This window comes from Emydura macquarii, unplaced genomic scaffold (assembly GCF_026122565.2).
Source record: "Emydura macquarii macquarii isolate MOO-44397 ecotype Brisbane River unplaced genomic scaffold, CSIRO-AGI_Emac_v2 contig_3220, whole genome shotgun sequence".
Classification (NCBI taxonomy): Eukaryota; Metazoa; Chordata; order Testudines; family Chelidae; genus Emydura; species Emydura macquarii.
Window position 1 is genome coordinate 11283763 of NW_027133357.1, and position 14051 is coordinate 11297813.

The window sequence follows — 14051 nt, forward strand, 5'->3', positions numbered from 1 at the left end:
TGCACTGCTCCGTCCCCTCTCGCCACAACTTTCGAAGTGGGAGAGGAGTTTCCTGGGAACCTCCAACTGCCTGGGGATTAATCCCAGGTGATCCCCAGCTGCTGGAAGGCCCAGGGCTGAAGCCTGGGGCAGAGTGATGGTGGGGCGAGGGGCGGAGTGGTAGCTTCTGCTTGGGAAGGCTTAGCTAGTTACTGTTGGAAACGTAATCCTTAAAGAATAGCTGACAATTGACACACACACAAGGAGGAAGAATTAAGATTGCATAAATAACTTTAATTACATCATTTTCTAATGTCTGAGTGCTTATTTTGCAACTTTAATCACTTTTTTCTACTGTTGGGTTTTATGTAACTTCTGAGTTATTTAAAAAGAAAAAAGTATATATAAAACTAATGTCACATGGAGGACAGCTCATCGAGGTTTTACTCTGGGGCCTAACGCGCTGCAGTATGAACCTCTATCACATCAGAGAGATCATGTAAGAACTAATTATAATAGCTGGCAGCAGGAGTAAATTGTTATCTGGATCAACCAAAAGAGGTAGATACCCAACACACTAAAACAATGGTTTATATATATACGGGTAGCCTCATTGTACAGACCGCATAGCCAAGTATTTAGATTTGGCAGGTTCATTGTGAAAGGCTAAGTGGATGAGACTTGGGTCTGCCATTTTAGAGATCTGGATTCTCTTCTTGTGTAATTTTCATTCAGGGAAGATGCACTGCTCAGTGATCATTTGGCTTTTGAGGGGCACAGGATTATTAACACCAGTCATTAGAAATAATGAGAGTTGCGCTCATCACCTCCTGGCTCCCAACACAGTGCACGTTCTTCTAAGCCAAAGATTATTTTGATGAGAGGGATCAGGAGGTGGAATTTGGAGTTGCATATGGCAGGACCTTGCAGAGAATGCTCAGTGAGGATAGCATGTTCACGGATTTTGAAAGTCACTCTAGTAAATTCTGATGAGTAAAAGAGGGGAAATGACAGATTTGGGCAGTTTGTAACTCATGTTGGCAGCAAGAGACACCACCTTGAGCCTTTCACATCCCTGCTGTAAACCATGGAAGTGATAGAGCACTTAAAAAAAAGAGAGAGAGAGAGTGTGTCTATAGAGATACAGATTCCTCAACATCAGTTTGGGATGTTCCTGGCTCTGAGTGGCCGGCTGGTGATGGGAAACTGATGTAATGTTCATAACTGCTTTTTCCTCCTCTTTTTGCTTAGTCATAATTACCCAGGAGAAACTCTCAAGGGTTCCTCGAGGAGGAGCAGACGGTGGTGGTAATGCCTCAGGTAAATTGGAAGAATTTTGATTCATTAGAAGTCTAAAATTTTAGGTTCAAATTTCCACTTGAATAAAAATGAAATGCACAGTGTGAAGGTGGTTTTCATTTCTATAATTCTGCTATTCACAGATGCAAATATGATGATGCTCACCTGGTGCTCACCTGAAAACTTGATAAAGTGTTTCTTTATTCATTTGCATGCTCTCCATTGGCACTGATGACATTTGTCTGGTCTATGAGACCTTTCTTGGTATATGAGCATTTATACATTTACTCACATGGGCATGTAGGAAGAAGAGTTTAGCAGTTGACAGTGAAGGTAATGATGCATTCCCACCCCAGTAAATGGGTCCAGAATTGTCAAACCTCTCGAAGTGCACTAATAAGAGAGGAAAGAACAGTCTAAAGAAGAAATTCACTTTACCCCAGTGAACCTACTGCTTAACTTTAAGTAGAACCATGTTCTCTTACAAGTTTGGATGCTGGCAACCTAAGTGTAATGAGTCATAAGTGTCCATGCAGAAATTGATCACTTGGTGGAGGTGATTCTTTAAAATCTGAGAGAAATTGCACTGGAAACAGACTGACCAAGGATAGTTAAAGTAACCTCTGTTAAGGCAGGGTTGCCTATCCTGGGAGTATATTAATGCAGATGTCACAGATTTTACCCCCAATGAAGTATAAACATGTATTTTAGCTTGCTTGTTTTAGGTAGATTCTTTGTGACTCTGGAATGGGGCTTTTGTTCTCTGGTTTTAGTTCTGTGGCAGAGGGAACAGAGAAGAGGTTCTGCTCAGCATTGGGTTATTTAGATTAATTCTATGGCATCTCTTTGTTTTTAGTGTAGTTACGTATGCCAAGAGACACACCAATAAGTACAGGAGCAGATGTTAACCAACAGAACAAATTGCTAAACATGATTGGGGGAAGGGAACATTTTTTTAAATTGAGGTTTGCATCTGTGAAGCATAAAGCAAAGCTGTATGACCCATGTTTTACTGCAGATATGCCATGTGCAAACTGCAGTAGGAATTTCATGCTCTTTGATGGCTTTAGTCTTCAATGAGGTCTTTATGACTGAATTTTAGGGCTTCTCATCTATCATCTTTTTTTCAGACATGCCATTCGTTAAGCAGTGTCTTCCCTTGGCAGTGCTGACTCGGTATTCTCCTCATTTTTCTCTCTCTCTCATTGTGCCTGCACCATTTCTTTTCGTGGATCATTCTTCCCCTTTCACTTTCCAAAGCTTTTCCTTAGCGCTCTGAGCTTGGCCCATTCCTCTTTTCTCTCTGCACCTCTTAGCCAAGTGATCTCATTTGTTGACATGCTGTTGGCTACCACCTTTATACTGAAAACTTTCAGCTCTATCTCTCCACACATGACCTGTCTTCCTCCCTCCAATCCTGCATCTTCGCTCACCTTGCTGGCATTTCCTTATGGATGTTTTGCTAATAATTGAAACTTAACATGGCCAAAGGTTTGTTTGAGTGTGTTTTTCTTACAGGGAAGTGTGGGGCCCTGCCAACGCTGAGTCATGCTGTCCCCCCTGATATTGATCACAGAGAGGGCTTCCCCATCAACACATCAGTGACATACAGGTGCCGTGATGGCTTTGTTAAAATCCCTGGAAAGCCAGATGCCGTAGTTTGTCTTCCAAACTCAGAGTGGTCACCCATTGAAGAGTTCTGTGTTCGTAAGTATTTTATTGTCTTTGGAACAAACTTGTGTTAGGCTGTCCTTTGCTTATGAAATGGCAAGTGGTGTCACATTGAATAGATCTATTCAAAATTGCTTAAAGAAATTCAGGGCCAAGTCTGGAGAGGAGAATATAAGGAGCTGGATGAGAGCTGTGGGTGGTCAAAGAGAACCTGGATCTTGGAGAAGTTACAGATGAGAGAGGACAAGATTTGGGTACAGCAAAGATGTGAGAGTCAATTGAAAGAATTGAGTCAAATATGATGCCCAGATTACAGCCGACAGGATGGTGGATTTTTATCAGTGGTGACTGCCTGTGTTGACAGGGAAAAGGATTGGGAGGGAACTAGAGCTCATGTGGGTTTTGTTTCTTTTTTTCATGCATACTTTAAGCCGCTGGCAGGGCATCCAGAAGGGAGATTTGAGTCTCATCAGTATAAATACAGTCTTGCACTGTGGAGTCTCAGAAATATGAAGGAAAATGAAATGAGTAAAATTAGTTTTATTTTTTTCTTGTTTGTCTTAGCTGTGATGTTCGGCGATACTTGCACTTGTGTGCTAGGGGGCAGAGCTTTGAAATATTTGTGGGAGAGAGAAGGGGCGAATCTGGGATTGGATCTCTTTTCTGTTAGCCTGTTTTGTCAGATACTAACCCTTTAAATGTCACTCTAGTCATCTTGGGGCATCTGATGTCTTTCTGTGAGTGGAATGGCTGTTTATACGATTTTTGGAACAGCCAGATGAGTGAACTGTCAATCTTTCCTTTTGTCAAATTCCCTTTTATGTGTTGAAAAAAATCCCAGGACCTCTTTAAAAAAAGCCCAAATAAAACTGTTGATTGTAAAAGGGGAGAAATATTCATTCTAGCTCCGAGCACAGTAATAATAGTGGTCAAAAGAAGCTTTTGTTTAAGGGACGAAGCTCTCCAGCTCAAATTAAGTGGTATTGTAAATATACCACACTGGGAGTGTGGGTGGAAGATTGAGAGTTGTTTAGTCTGGAGCTAGTCATGCAGTGGGGACTCAGCTACTCCATGCTGCTAATCCACTCACTCTATGTACCTCCACCATTATTTTGCAGCGTGGTTGCTCTAATTCTAATTCCTGTGTAGGTAACTTGACCTAGCACAGCAGTGAAGACGAGTCTTTAGTTTAAAGCCCTGGCTGTGGGAAGCTTGTGTGTTCTCAGAAGCTACTGGGAAAACTCAGGAAACCACCTCTCCCAACAGACACACACACACACAACTGGACTCACCTGGCCTATGGCAGGTCCCTGTAGCATCTAAGGCACGTCAGGATCCTTTCTGATGAAGGCAGCTGTGTGAAATTATTTAAAATAAATATTTCCTGTTAAAATGAGACTATGTTCTTATGTTTTTCTGATAGGTCAGTGTGGGGCCCTGCCAGAGCTGAGTCAGGCCCTGCCAGAGCTGAGTTGGGGCATGCTAAAACTCAGTCAAGCCCTGCCAGAGCTCAGTCGGGCCCTGCCAGAGCTCCGTCATATCCTTCCACAGCTCAGTGGGACCCTGAAAAGACTGAGTCGTGCCGTCTCTCCTGATACTACTGGCACACAGGGCGTCCCTAACAGCACAACAGTGAGATACAGGTGCCTTGATGACTTTGTTAGTATCCCTGGAAAGCCAGATGCTGTGGTTTGTCTTCCAAACTCAGAGTGGTCACCCATTGAAGAGTTCTGTGGTCGTAAGTATTTTATTTTCTCTGGAACAAACTTGCTCGGGCCACCTTTTGCTGATGGAAGTGTCAGACTTTCCCCACTGAAAAGGTCTATTCAAAATTAGTTTCAGTAACTAATTTCAAGTTCCTTACTGGATCAGTGACAATATACAATTAAGCTGCTTATTCAAGCATCTTGTTGCAAAGCAATCTGGGAGCATCCATCAGTGAGAGGACTTGTGCTTGATTCACGAATGTGCAGTTTAGATGGTCAGGAATGGGAAGTAATATTCATATGTTGACTGCACAGATATAGATGGGGATGCCTCTGTCCTCAGGATGCTCATACAGTTTCACTGCATCACATGGTAAATGTGAAATAAAGCTGTTTCAGAAATGAAATATCTGTGTATTACCCTTTATGTTGCCTAAAGGGCCCATTTGGGAATCCTGCACCCCTTGTGCTATGCTGTGTACAAATGTAATAAAGAGAGAGTTTGTCCCCTAAAGAACTCTAAATCCTGGTTAACAACAAAATGCAACAGATGGATGAAATGAATGGGCGAGGGTGGTGGGGAGGGAGGGCAGCGCGTTATCATGTAGACTGGCGGTGTACGCAGTGTGGCTTGCCTCGTTTCTGGATTGTATAAAACAGCCCCGTTCTATAGGCACTGTGGTAGAAATATGAGTCATAGAGGTTAAGGTAGCAGCTATGAATTTTTTCAAGGAGCCTGTCTGACAGGTGAGGAAGAAAGCATGGAGGTGCCTCTGGGAGAAATGGACTAAGAGGTGATAAAGGTTGGGTTCGTTGGTAGAGCTCAGCTGGTGGTGGACATCATGGGAGGAGACATCTGGTAGGTAAGGCAGGGCTGTGATGAGATGTGCTTTAAAAGAGATGATAAGAAGCTTTTTTTGATGAGGTAAAGAAGGGAGTCCCAGTGGAGGGATGCACGGAATAGGGGTTGACATAATGTGAAAAAAGCCAAGTTCATAGAGAAAATAAAAGGGTCTGGAGGAGAGCTTTGGCAGTCTGGACTAAGCAAAGCTGGATCTTGGAGAACATATGAAGGAAAATGGCAAGATTTGGATGTAGCTAGGACATGGGGGTTCATGGAAAGGGGTGAGTCAAAAATAATGCCCAGATTACAGGCATGAGCAGCAGAGAGGATGATGATTTTGTTTAATCAGTGGCGACTGCAGATGTGGAGAAGGAAAGATTCCGGAGGGAACAGGAGCTCCGTTTTTGGCATGTGCAGTTTAAGCTGCTGGCAGGGAATCCAAGAGGGAGTTTTGTGAATTGTCAATATAACGATTGCATCCAAACCTGTGAGAGCAGATAGGATACCAGAGATGGGGTGTACAAGGAAAAGGGGATGGACTGAGGAGAGAATCCTGGCACACGCTCACTGATGGGCGGAGTTGGAGGATCCACTAAATTAGAGCCGAAACTACGAGATAGAAGAGTCGGGGAAAACCGTGAGAGGGTGGAGTGACAAAAGCCGGTAGATGATGGGATTAAAAGAAGTAGAAATGCTTGATGGTACCCAAGGTACTAAGAGGTCCAGGAGGAGGGGTGGGGTAAAGGCCCTGGGAATTGTTGAGACTTCAATAAAGTGGAGAGGATGGACCCAGACTGGAAAGGGGTCACAAGTTTAGAGTTGAAGAAAAGCATGTAGTTGTTGTAAACAGAAACTTCAGTGAGAGTTGGAGGTGAGGAGGAGGAGAAGGGAATCTGTCTTTCTTTTTCTAATCTGCAACATGCTTTGACCTAATAATGCCTTCCTCTCTCTTAGCTCCTTCCTTTTCTTTTTTACTCCTTAGTTTGTACCATCCACAGATAGGAGCAGCACCCAGCTAACTTTTCCCAAGTTGCTTGCCTCGCTCCCTTAAAAGTAACCTTAAAAAAAAGCCTCTCTCCTCCCCCATGTATTTTGTAATGTGTCCTGGTATAATGCTCAGATTCTATTCTGTGGCTGTACTGTAATACCTGCTGATGCCACTAAATCATAAACTTTTTGGTCAGGGTAACTGTTAGGCACCCTTCACTTATGTTACAAAGCTGTGCACGCTTTGTATTTTTTATAAATGTGTGTGTGTATTTATATATAAATAGAAATCTTAAAGCACAATATTTATGTCTCTCTTAATAGCTGAATCTTTCAGACCTTTTGTCTTTTGCTTTTTATTGCTAGGTAGCTGTGGTGACCCACCGAGGTTAAAGTCTGCTGTTTTAATTCAGAAGGATGCGGACAAGAGTTACTATCCTGTTGGAACCCATGTGAGCTATGTCTGTCGCCCAGGTTATGAGAGCACTGAAGCGACACATAACATTACTTGTCTTGAAAATCTAACGTGGTCAGAAGCCCCTGAGCTTTGTAGAGGTCAGTATCTTTTTTGTCACTTTTCTATCTCCATTGAGCAAGTAGCCATCTGTGAGCAGTTAGGAGTGTTTGGTGGTAAGCAGCTTGTTCACATTTCAGAACAGCCTTCTCTCAATTTTTGTTTGAAATACCTTTTTGTCAGGTTTTGATATTAAATTTCAATTAGGTTTTGAATGGCGAGAGAAAGCACTATTGAACATTAGTGAGCACTATTGAACATTAGACAGTTAGCACTTGCTGCAGTTAAGCTTCTCCCTGTCTTCGTTGTGCTTCCCAGCAGCAATAGGAAATTGCAAATAATGCAGTAAAGTTAATATCATGCTGTGGTAAATATCCATTTAAAATGGTGAGCACAGTATCCCTGGAATCTATATGTGAAGGAGAAGAATGGTATTATTTTTGTTGTTAAAATTCACACATTTAAAAAGTCTACCCACAGAGACCATTAATCCAGCATACAGTTCAACCAAATTGAATCACAGTACTAAAAATGAATGCAGTATTTAATAATTCTAGGTATGGCAAAGTTGTTCAAATACCAAAATACATAATAAAACTTAAATGAAGTATGGCTTTTATTGTGAAGAATACCATACGTTTTGGCAAAGCTACCTATGTTGAGTCTGTATCTGTTGTATTCCATGCAAAAACATACATTGATACAGGGTGAGAGGAAAGAGCCAACTGAGGGATCACTGTTAACCGCAGCTCTTTGCACATACATATTATATTCTGTTTGACAAACATAGGCTATATATTAATTTTGATGTGAATTTCTTGTGGTCTTAGACTCAAATAGTCTAGCATGCCTGATTAGCAAAATACTTGATGTATATAATAAGTCATGTATGTTTATGTGCAAAAATCTTTTTCCACATCAGGGACAGAGATGTTTTCTCAATATCATCATTAGTCTTGTTTTGTACTTTCTCTATGTGGCTAACTGAACACAGTATGTCTCTTCTGATTTGCATATGGACATGGTGATTTTCTAACAGTGTGTTCTTTATGGTAATAAGGGCCTGGTACCAGAGGGACTCTCACAAATGATTCCCTGTATCAGCTTGGGGGAATCTCTGCCATTGAAGTTGACAAAGGGATATATTTAGACATTTAATATGGACAATAAGGATACTTATCCTTAAGTAGGGAAAAAAACCGAGAGGAGACTGAATTAGCTGGTCTGACATTGCCATAGTCTCTTCTAAGTAGGTTAGGATTTGTTGCATCAACATAATATGCTAATACTGTCTTGTTCTGTGCTAGGGAAATCTTGTGGTTTTCCAAAAGGACCAGAGAATGGCAGCGCTGCTGTTACAACAAATTACCAGTTCGGTGCAAAAGTAAAGATAATTTGTGATGACGGGTGAGTTTTGGACAACCTATGCTGATCAATTCACAGCACTTAGAGTGGTGTAGGACTACTGGTGAACACTGCAAAATTAATAATAGAAAGCTTGATCTAATTTCAAAACATATTCCGAGAGGTACTACAGATCTGCAGTCCTAGCCTAATGAACCTATTTAAAAAGTAGAACCTGCAAGCTGACGGTGGCCAAGTGTGCATCACGGTCTCTCAGTCCTCCACTTGAACGATTAAGTTGGGAGGATGCAGGTGTAGCTATGGTATCATGGGGTGTGCTTCAATTTGTCCAAGCTGCTGTTGGAAAAAACAACCATAATATATAGTTTTGTTTTTCACTGTATCACAACTTTAGGTGCTTTGTACAGGCAACAAGGGTTAGATTCCCTGTGATGAGGTAAGAATGATTGGGAGAGACTGGTCCTGGAATAAATTGCCTAGGGAAGCTGTAGAATCTGTGTCACTGGAGATTTTTAAGAGCAGGTTAGACAAACACACGTCAGAGATGGTCTAGATAATACATAGTCCTACCTGAGTGCCAGCGACTGGACTGGAAAACCTCTCGAGGTCCCTTGCAGTCCTATGACTCTGTCTTGAAACCCCACAGAGATTGAGAGACAAAGAGAACGCCCTTTTCCTGTGTCTTAGCTATCAATCAGCCTACTTTCTAGCTGATGTAATAACAACTAGCTGTTATCAGATATCAAAGGAGGGCAGTATTGTTAACCCCATTTTACAGATGGGGAAACTGAAGCTCAGAGGGGAAGTTACTTTCCAAGGTCACGCACAGGCCAGAGGCAGAAATGAGAATGAAATCCAAGTTTCCTGAGCCCCAGTCCAGTGGTTTTTCCTCTAGGCAATACTGCATCTGAGGTGCACCCCCAAGAACGTCCAAGCTATTGTTGTGATACTTAGCATTTTCCTATGCAGAAGTGTACAGGGGCTGCATGCCCTGGAATTGTGTCAACCGATGAAAGCTTTGGGTTTAAATGAGCTGATTATGTTTGGACATCAAAATGTTGATGTTTTGAAAGAGTGGTAGCAGTGGGACAGCTCTGGGCAGTTGTCTTCTTCCCCTGTTGTTGCTGTCAGCACCGGGGGCCTTTGGGTTTTATGTTTTAAGTTGGAAGAAAAGCAGTAGCCACCTGGCCAGAAATGATGTTCATGTCCATTTTTCTTGGTCCCTGCCATTCCAGCAGACCAGTGAAAGGACCTGCAGAAGCCAGCGTTAGTAGGTGCACCTCTCATCTGTTTCTCTAAACTTCCTTGCCAAAGCTCTGGTAAATAAGGCCACAATCTTCAGCCTATAGTGTTAAAGGAAGCAAGTGGTGTAGGCTAAGTGATTGCATTGCCAGTATGCAGTACTTCCTGGGCAGGACTTAGCTAGAGGTCTAGCTCAGGGGCCTTTAGACGTGGACTGTTGCTGACTCCTTGGTAGAAGAACAGAGTTAAAATAGGAAGAGGAATGATGGAAGTAAGCAGGCTGAGGTGCTGACCTCCAGAGTGACAGAGATTCTCTTTTTAGTACTTTGCTTCTCATTTATCTGGAATGGTGATCAAAGATGTAGAATGCCAACAGCCCACATCCCGAACACCAATGCAGATTGGAACTAGGAGGTGGGACTCAGCCTCTTACTCTGCAAATCCAAACCTCTTTTACATGCGAACACGTTGAGAAGATTAACAGTCTGAAAAATTACTAATTTCCTTAGTGTTTTCCAAATTCTGGGGCTGATTTAGGGAGTTTTTCCACCATCCATAGATGTAAGAAATAAGAAGCACTAAAAACGATGTGGAGAAGAGAGACCCACTTGTTTCCCTTTGGTAAGGATTAACAAAGATATTGCCCAGAAATTCCAAGCATCAGGCTAGTATAGACGTGAGGTGAAGGATTTCACCTGCTAACATGGTCTCTGCAATCTTCTATCCACCTATTTGTTTGTTCTAAATTGGCTTTAACTACTCAGCGTTCCTTAGTCCTAGGAATCATGTTGGTACTTATAGCAGGAATGACCGTACTGAGTCACTTATGGCAGAAAGAATCGCTTTTCCAAAGTTCTGGACTATTACAGGAGCAATTAGAGAGCTAGGTAAGAAACTTCTTTTTTTCTCTTTTCTTTAGGTTCAAATTATTTGGGGAACCTTTTATCGTTTGTGTGAGAAAAGGAGACCATGTTGAATGGAGTCAACTTCCAACTTGTCAGAGTAAGGCTATCCTTATGGTTTTAAGAAGTACTCAGGGCTGGAGCTGTTGCAGAGTAACTGTTACAGAGCTTTCGTATGTTTTTTACATTCACTTAATTTAGATTATGTCAATCATATAGATGTTTTTGAGAGTAGGGAGTCAGGCTGAAAGTGTGTGAGGGTACATTGTGTTGCTGGGTGTCTTCTGTAGAATCCACACTTCAAACAAACAAAAAACACCACACAGCCCTCTCTATCACCACAGAGCATTCTCCTGGCACTTGCTGTGTGGTTATAGATTCCAACCAGACTAATGACCTAAACACAGCTGAACCCTGAATACTGGGATGGTGGGGTTTGGTTAGTTTCTCATTCCTCACCAAATAATCTCTGCTGCTTTTGAAGTCTTTCATCCAACTTTTTTATTTAGTGTAATTCTCTTCCCCTCAAAATGAACAAACAAAGAAAGAAACCCTGGACTCCACACTGAAAATCTGAGGCTCTTTCGAAGTGAAATCCAATATTAAAACCTCTTCCCAATTTATTTGCTTTAAGTGTTAGTCCTTTTGGACACTATCTGAGGTGGGTCTGTCATGTCAACCAGACTATTGCTATCTGGTCTAGAACCAGCTGCAGCTGGAAGGAAAGTTCCAATTTAAGCTTTCAGCTTGTGGAACATAGTAAAAATACTACATTCTCTTTCAAAGATGTCAATCAAAGAATCCCAGCGCCATGTATATAATGTGGGGGGAGGGATGTGTTCTGATAAGGCAAATATCTGGGGTTTGTTTAATGAAGGCAAAATCTTTTAGATGAATGGAGTTTGGGTGTGGAGAAAAGTTTGAAAGTAGAAAGCTTTCAAATCTCAGGGAGGTAATGCCTCACATTTTATTAAAACACAGTGCTAATTATACTCTCAAATGGTTACATGTTTTCTCCCCTTTTTGGAAAGAATTGTGGACAAATGGCTACTTAATCTTTACAATGCACCTCTACCTGAAATGTGCATTAATATTCACGATGCCATTCCTTTTTTCCTTCAGTGATTACTTGTTCTCCTCCTCCTAATATTACCAATGAGGTACACAATGGCAGCAGTGCGGAAAGTTTTGGTTACAACTCATTGGTAATTTACAAATATGACCATAATATCTCACTTACTGTAGTAGCCTCCATTCACTGTACAACTCAGATAAAATCAGTGGAGTTTAGAATGGGTCTGCCCCCGAATGCAAAGGTGACTAGCCATGGCAGCTGGTGACTCCTGCCTTTGGGGAGTCTGGGCTGGAGCCCTGCCTCTCCTTGAATCCCCACCTACGCTCCACCCCAGCTCCCACTTGGACCCCTTCCCATTGTCTGCTCTCCTCTCTGGAGCCAAACCACAGTGCTTCCTTGTCCCAGCTGAGTCAGGCTGGTCCCTGCCCAGCTCCGTTCAGCAGCCCACCCCTGGTGTGGGGGAGCCGAGGCCAGCAGCTGAGTTACCGCTGGGAGCATCAGCCACAGGAGCGGGAGGGGTGCCAAGGGAAGTGCTCACCTTTTTTCTCCCGGTGACTTGAGGAGCAGCAGGGCTGGAGCTCGCATCCCGGCCCCCAGCAGCGGTGGCATTGCCTCCTGGTGGTTTCGCCTCCTCCACTGAAGAGGTGCGAGCAGCGGGAACTTCGGGGGGAGTTGGCGACGCCACCAGAAGATAACGCCAATGCTGGGGGCAAAGGGGCAGCTGCAGCCCTGCTGCTCCCCCAACTTGCCGGGAGCCAAAGAGGCGCCAGCCACACTGAGCGCATCCCTCAGTGCCTCTCCCGCTCCTGTGGCCGCTTCTCCCAACAGTAACTCGGCTGGTGGCCTCGGCTTCCCGGCCCTACGTGGTAACCTACCCGGCGGGACTCACCGCCGCCCAGGGCCCTGGCCAGGAACATGGAGAGCAGAGGGGGCGGCTTTTCCCCCTCTCTTTAGATTCGTGGATTGCACTGCCCATGTGGGGAGCCCCTCTGTGCCCCGCACTGCTCTGTCCCTTCTTGCCCCAACTTTCAACGTGGGGGAGGAGTTTCCTGGGACCCTCCAACTGCCTGGGGATTAAGCCCAGGTGATCCCCAGCTGCTGGAAGGCCCAGGGCTGAAGCCTGGGGCAGAGTGATGGTGGGGCGAGGGGCGGAGTGGTAGCTTCTGCTTGGGAAGGCTTAGCTAGTTACTGTTGGAAACGTAATCCTTAAAGAATAGCTGACAATTGATATACACACAAGGAGGAAGAATTAAGATTGCATAAATAACCTTAATTACATCATTTTCTAATGGCTGAGTGCTTATTTTGCAACTTAAATCACTTTTTTCTACTGTCGGTTTTATGTAACTTCTGAGTTATTTAAAAAGAAAACAGTCTACGTAAATCTAATGTCACATGGAGGACAGCTCATCGAGGTTTTACTCTGGGGCCTAACGCGCTGCAGTATAGACCCTCTGTCTATCACATCAGAGAGATCATGTAAGAACTAATTATAATAGCTGGCAGCAGGAGTAAATTGTTATCTGCATCAACCAAAAGAGGTAGATACTCAACACACTAAAACAATGGTTTATATATATACGGGTAGCCTCATTGTACAGACCGCATAGCCAAGTATTTAGATTTGGCAGGTTCATTGTGAAAGGCTAAGTGGATGAGACTTGGGTCTGCCATTTTAGAGATCTGGATTCTCTTGTGTAATTTTCATTCAGGGAGGATGCACTGCTCAGTGATCATAGCTGAATCTTTCAGACCTTTTGTCTTTTGCCTTTTATTGCTAGCTAGCTGTGGTGACCCACCGAGGTTAAAGTCTGCTGTTTTAATTCAGAAGGATGCGGACAAGAGTTACTATCCTGTTGGAACCCATGTGAGCTATGTCTGTCGCCCAGGTTATGAGAGCACTGAAGTGACATATAACATTACTTGTCTTGAAAATGGAACGTGGTCAGAAGCCCCTGAGTTTTGTAGAGGTCAGTATCTTTTTTGTCACTTTTCTATCTCCATTGAGCAAATAGCCATCTGTGAGCAGTTAGGAGTGTTTGGTGGTAAGCAGCTTGTTCACATTTCAGAACAGCCTTCTCTCAATTTTAGCTGGAAATATCTTTTTGTCAGGTTTTGATATTAAATTTCAGTTACACTTTGAAGGGCCATGTGCCATGTGCAAACTACAGTCAGGATTTCAAGCTCTTTCATGGTTCTTCCCCTTCCACTTTCCAAAGTTTTCCCTCAGCGCTCTGACCTTGGCCCATTCCTCTTTTCTCTCTGCACCTCTTAGCCAAGTGATCTCATTTGTTGACATGCTGTTGGCTATCATATTTATACTGAAAAATCTCAACTCTACCTCTCCAAACATGACCTGTCTTCCTCCCTCCAATCCTGCATCTCAGCTCACTTTGCTGGCATTTCCTTATGGATGTTTTGCTAATAATTGAAACTTAACATGGCTAAAGGTTTGTTTGAGTTTGTT

The 14051-nt window shown here is 43.2% G+C and overlaps 1 protein-coding gene across 1 annotated transcript in view; it reads left to right on the forward strand.

Annotated features, from left to right (window-relative positions):
* The window catches only part of LOC137142210 (complement component receptor 1-like protein), a 36228-nt gene that overhangs the window by 8700 nt on the left and 13477 nt on the right, over nucleotides 1–14051 (forward strand). The window contains exons 6-12 of the mRNA XM_067531448.1: nucleotides 1231–1299; nucleotides 2797–2985; nucleotides 4373–4687; nucleotides 6853–7041; nucleotides 8308–8407; nucleotides 10527–10609; nucleotides 13366–13554. Of these exons, the coding sequence (XP_067387549.1) occupies nucleotides 1231–1299; nucleotides 2797–2985; nucleotides 4373–4687; nucleotides 6853–7041; nucleotides 8308–8407; nucleotides 10527–10609; nucleotides 13366–13554 (1134 nt within the window). The remainder of the gene's footprint in view (nucleotides 1–1230; nucleotides 1300–2796; nucleotides 2986–4372; nucleotides 4688–6852; nucleotides 7042–8307; nucleotides 8408–10526; nucleotides 10610–13365; nucleotides 13555–14051) is intronic.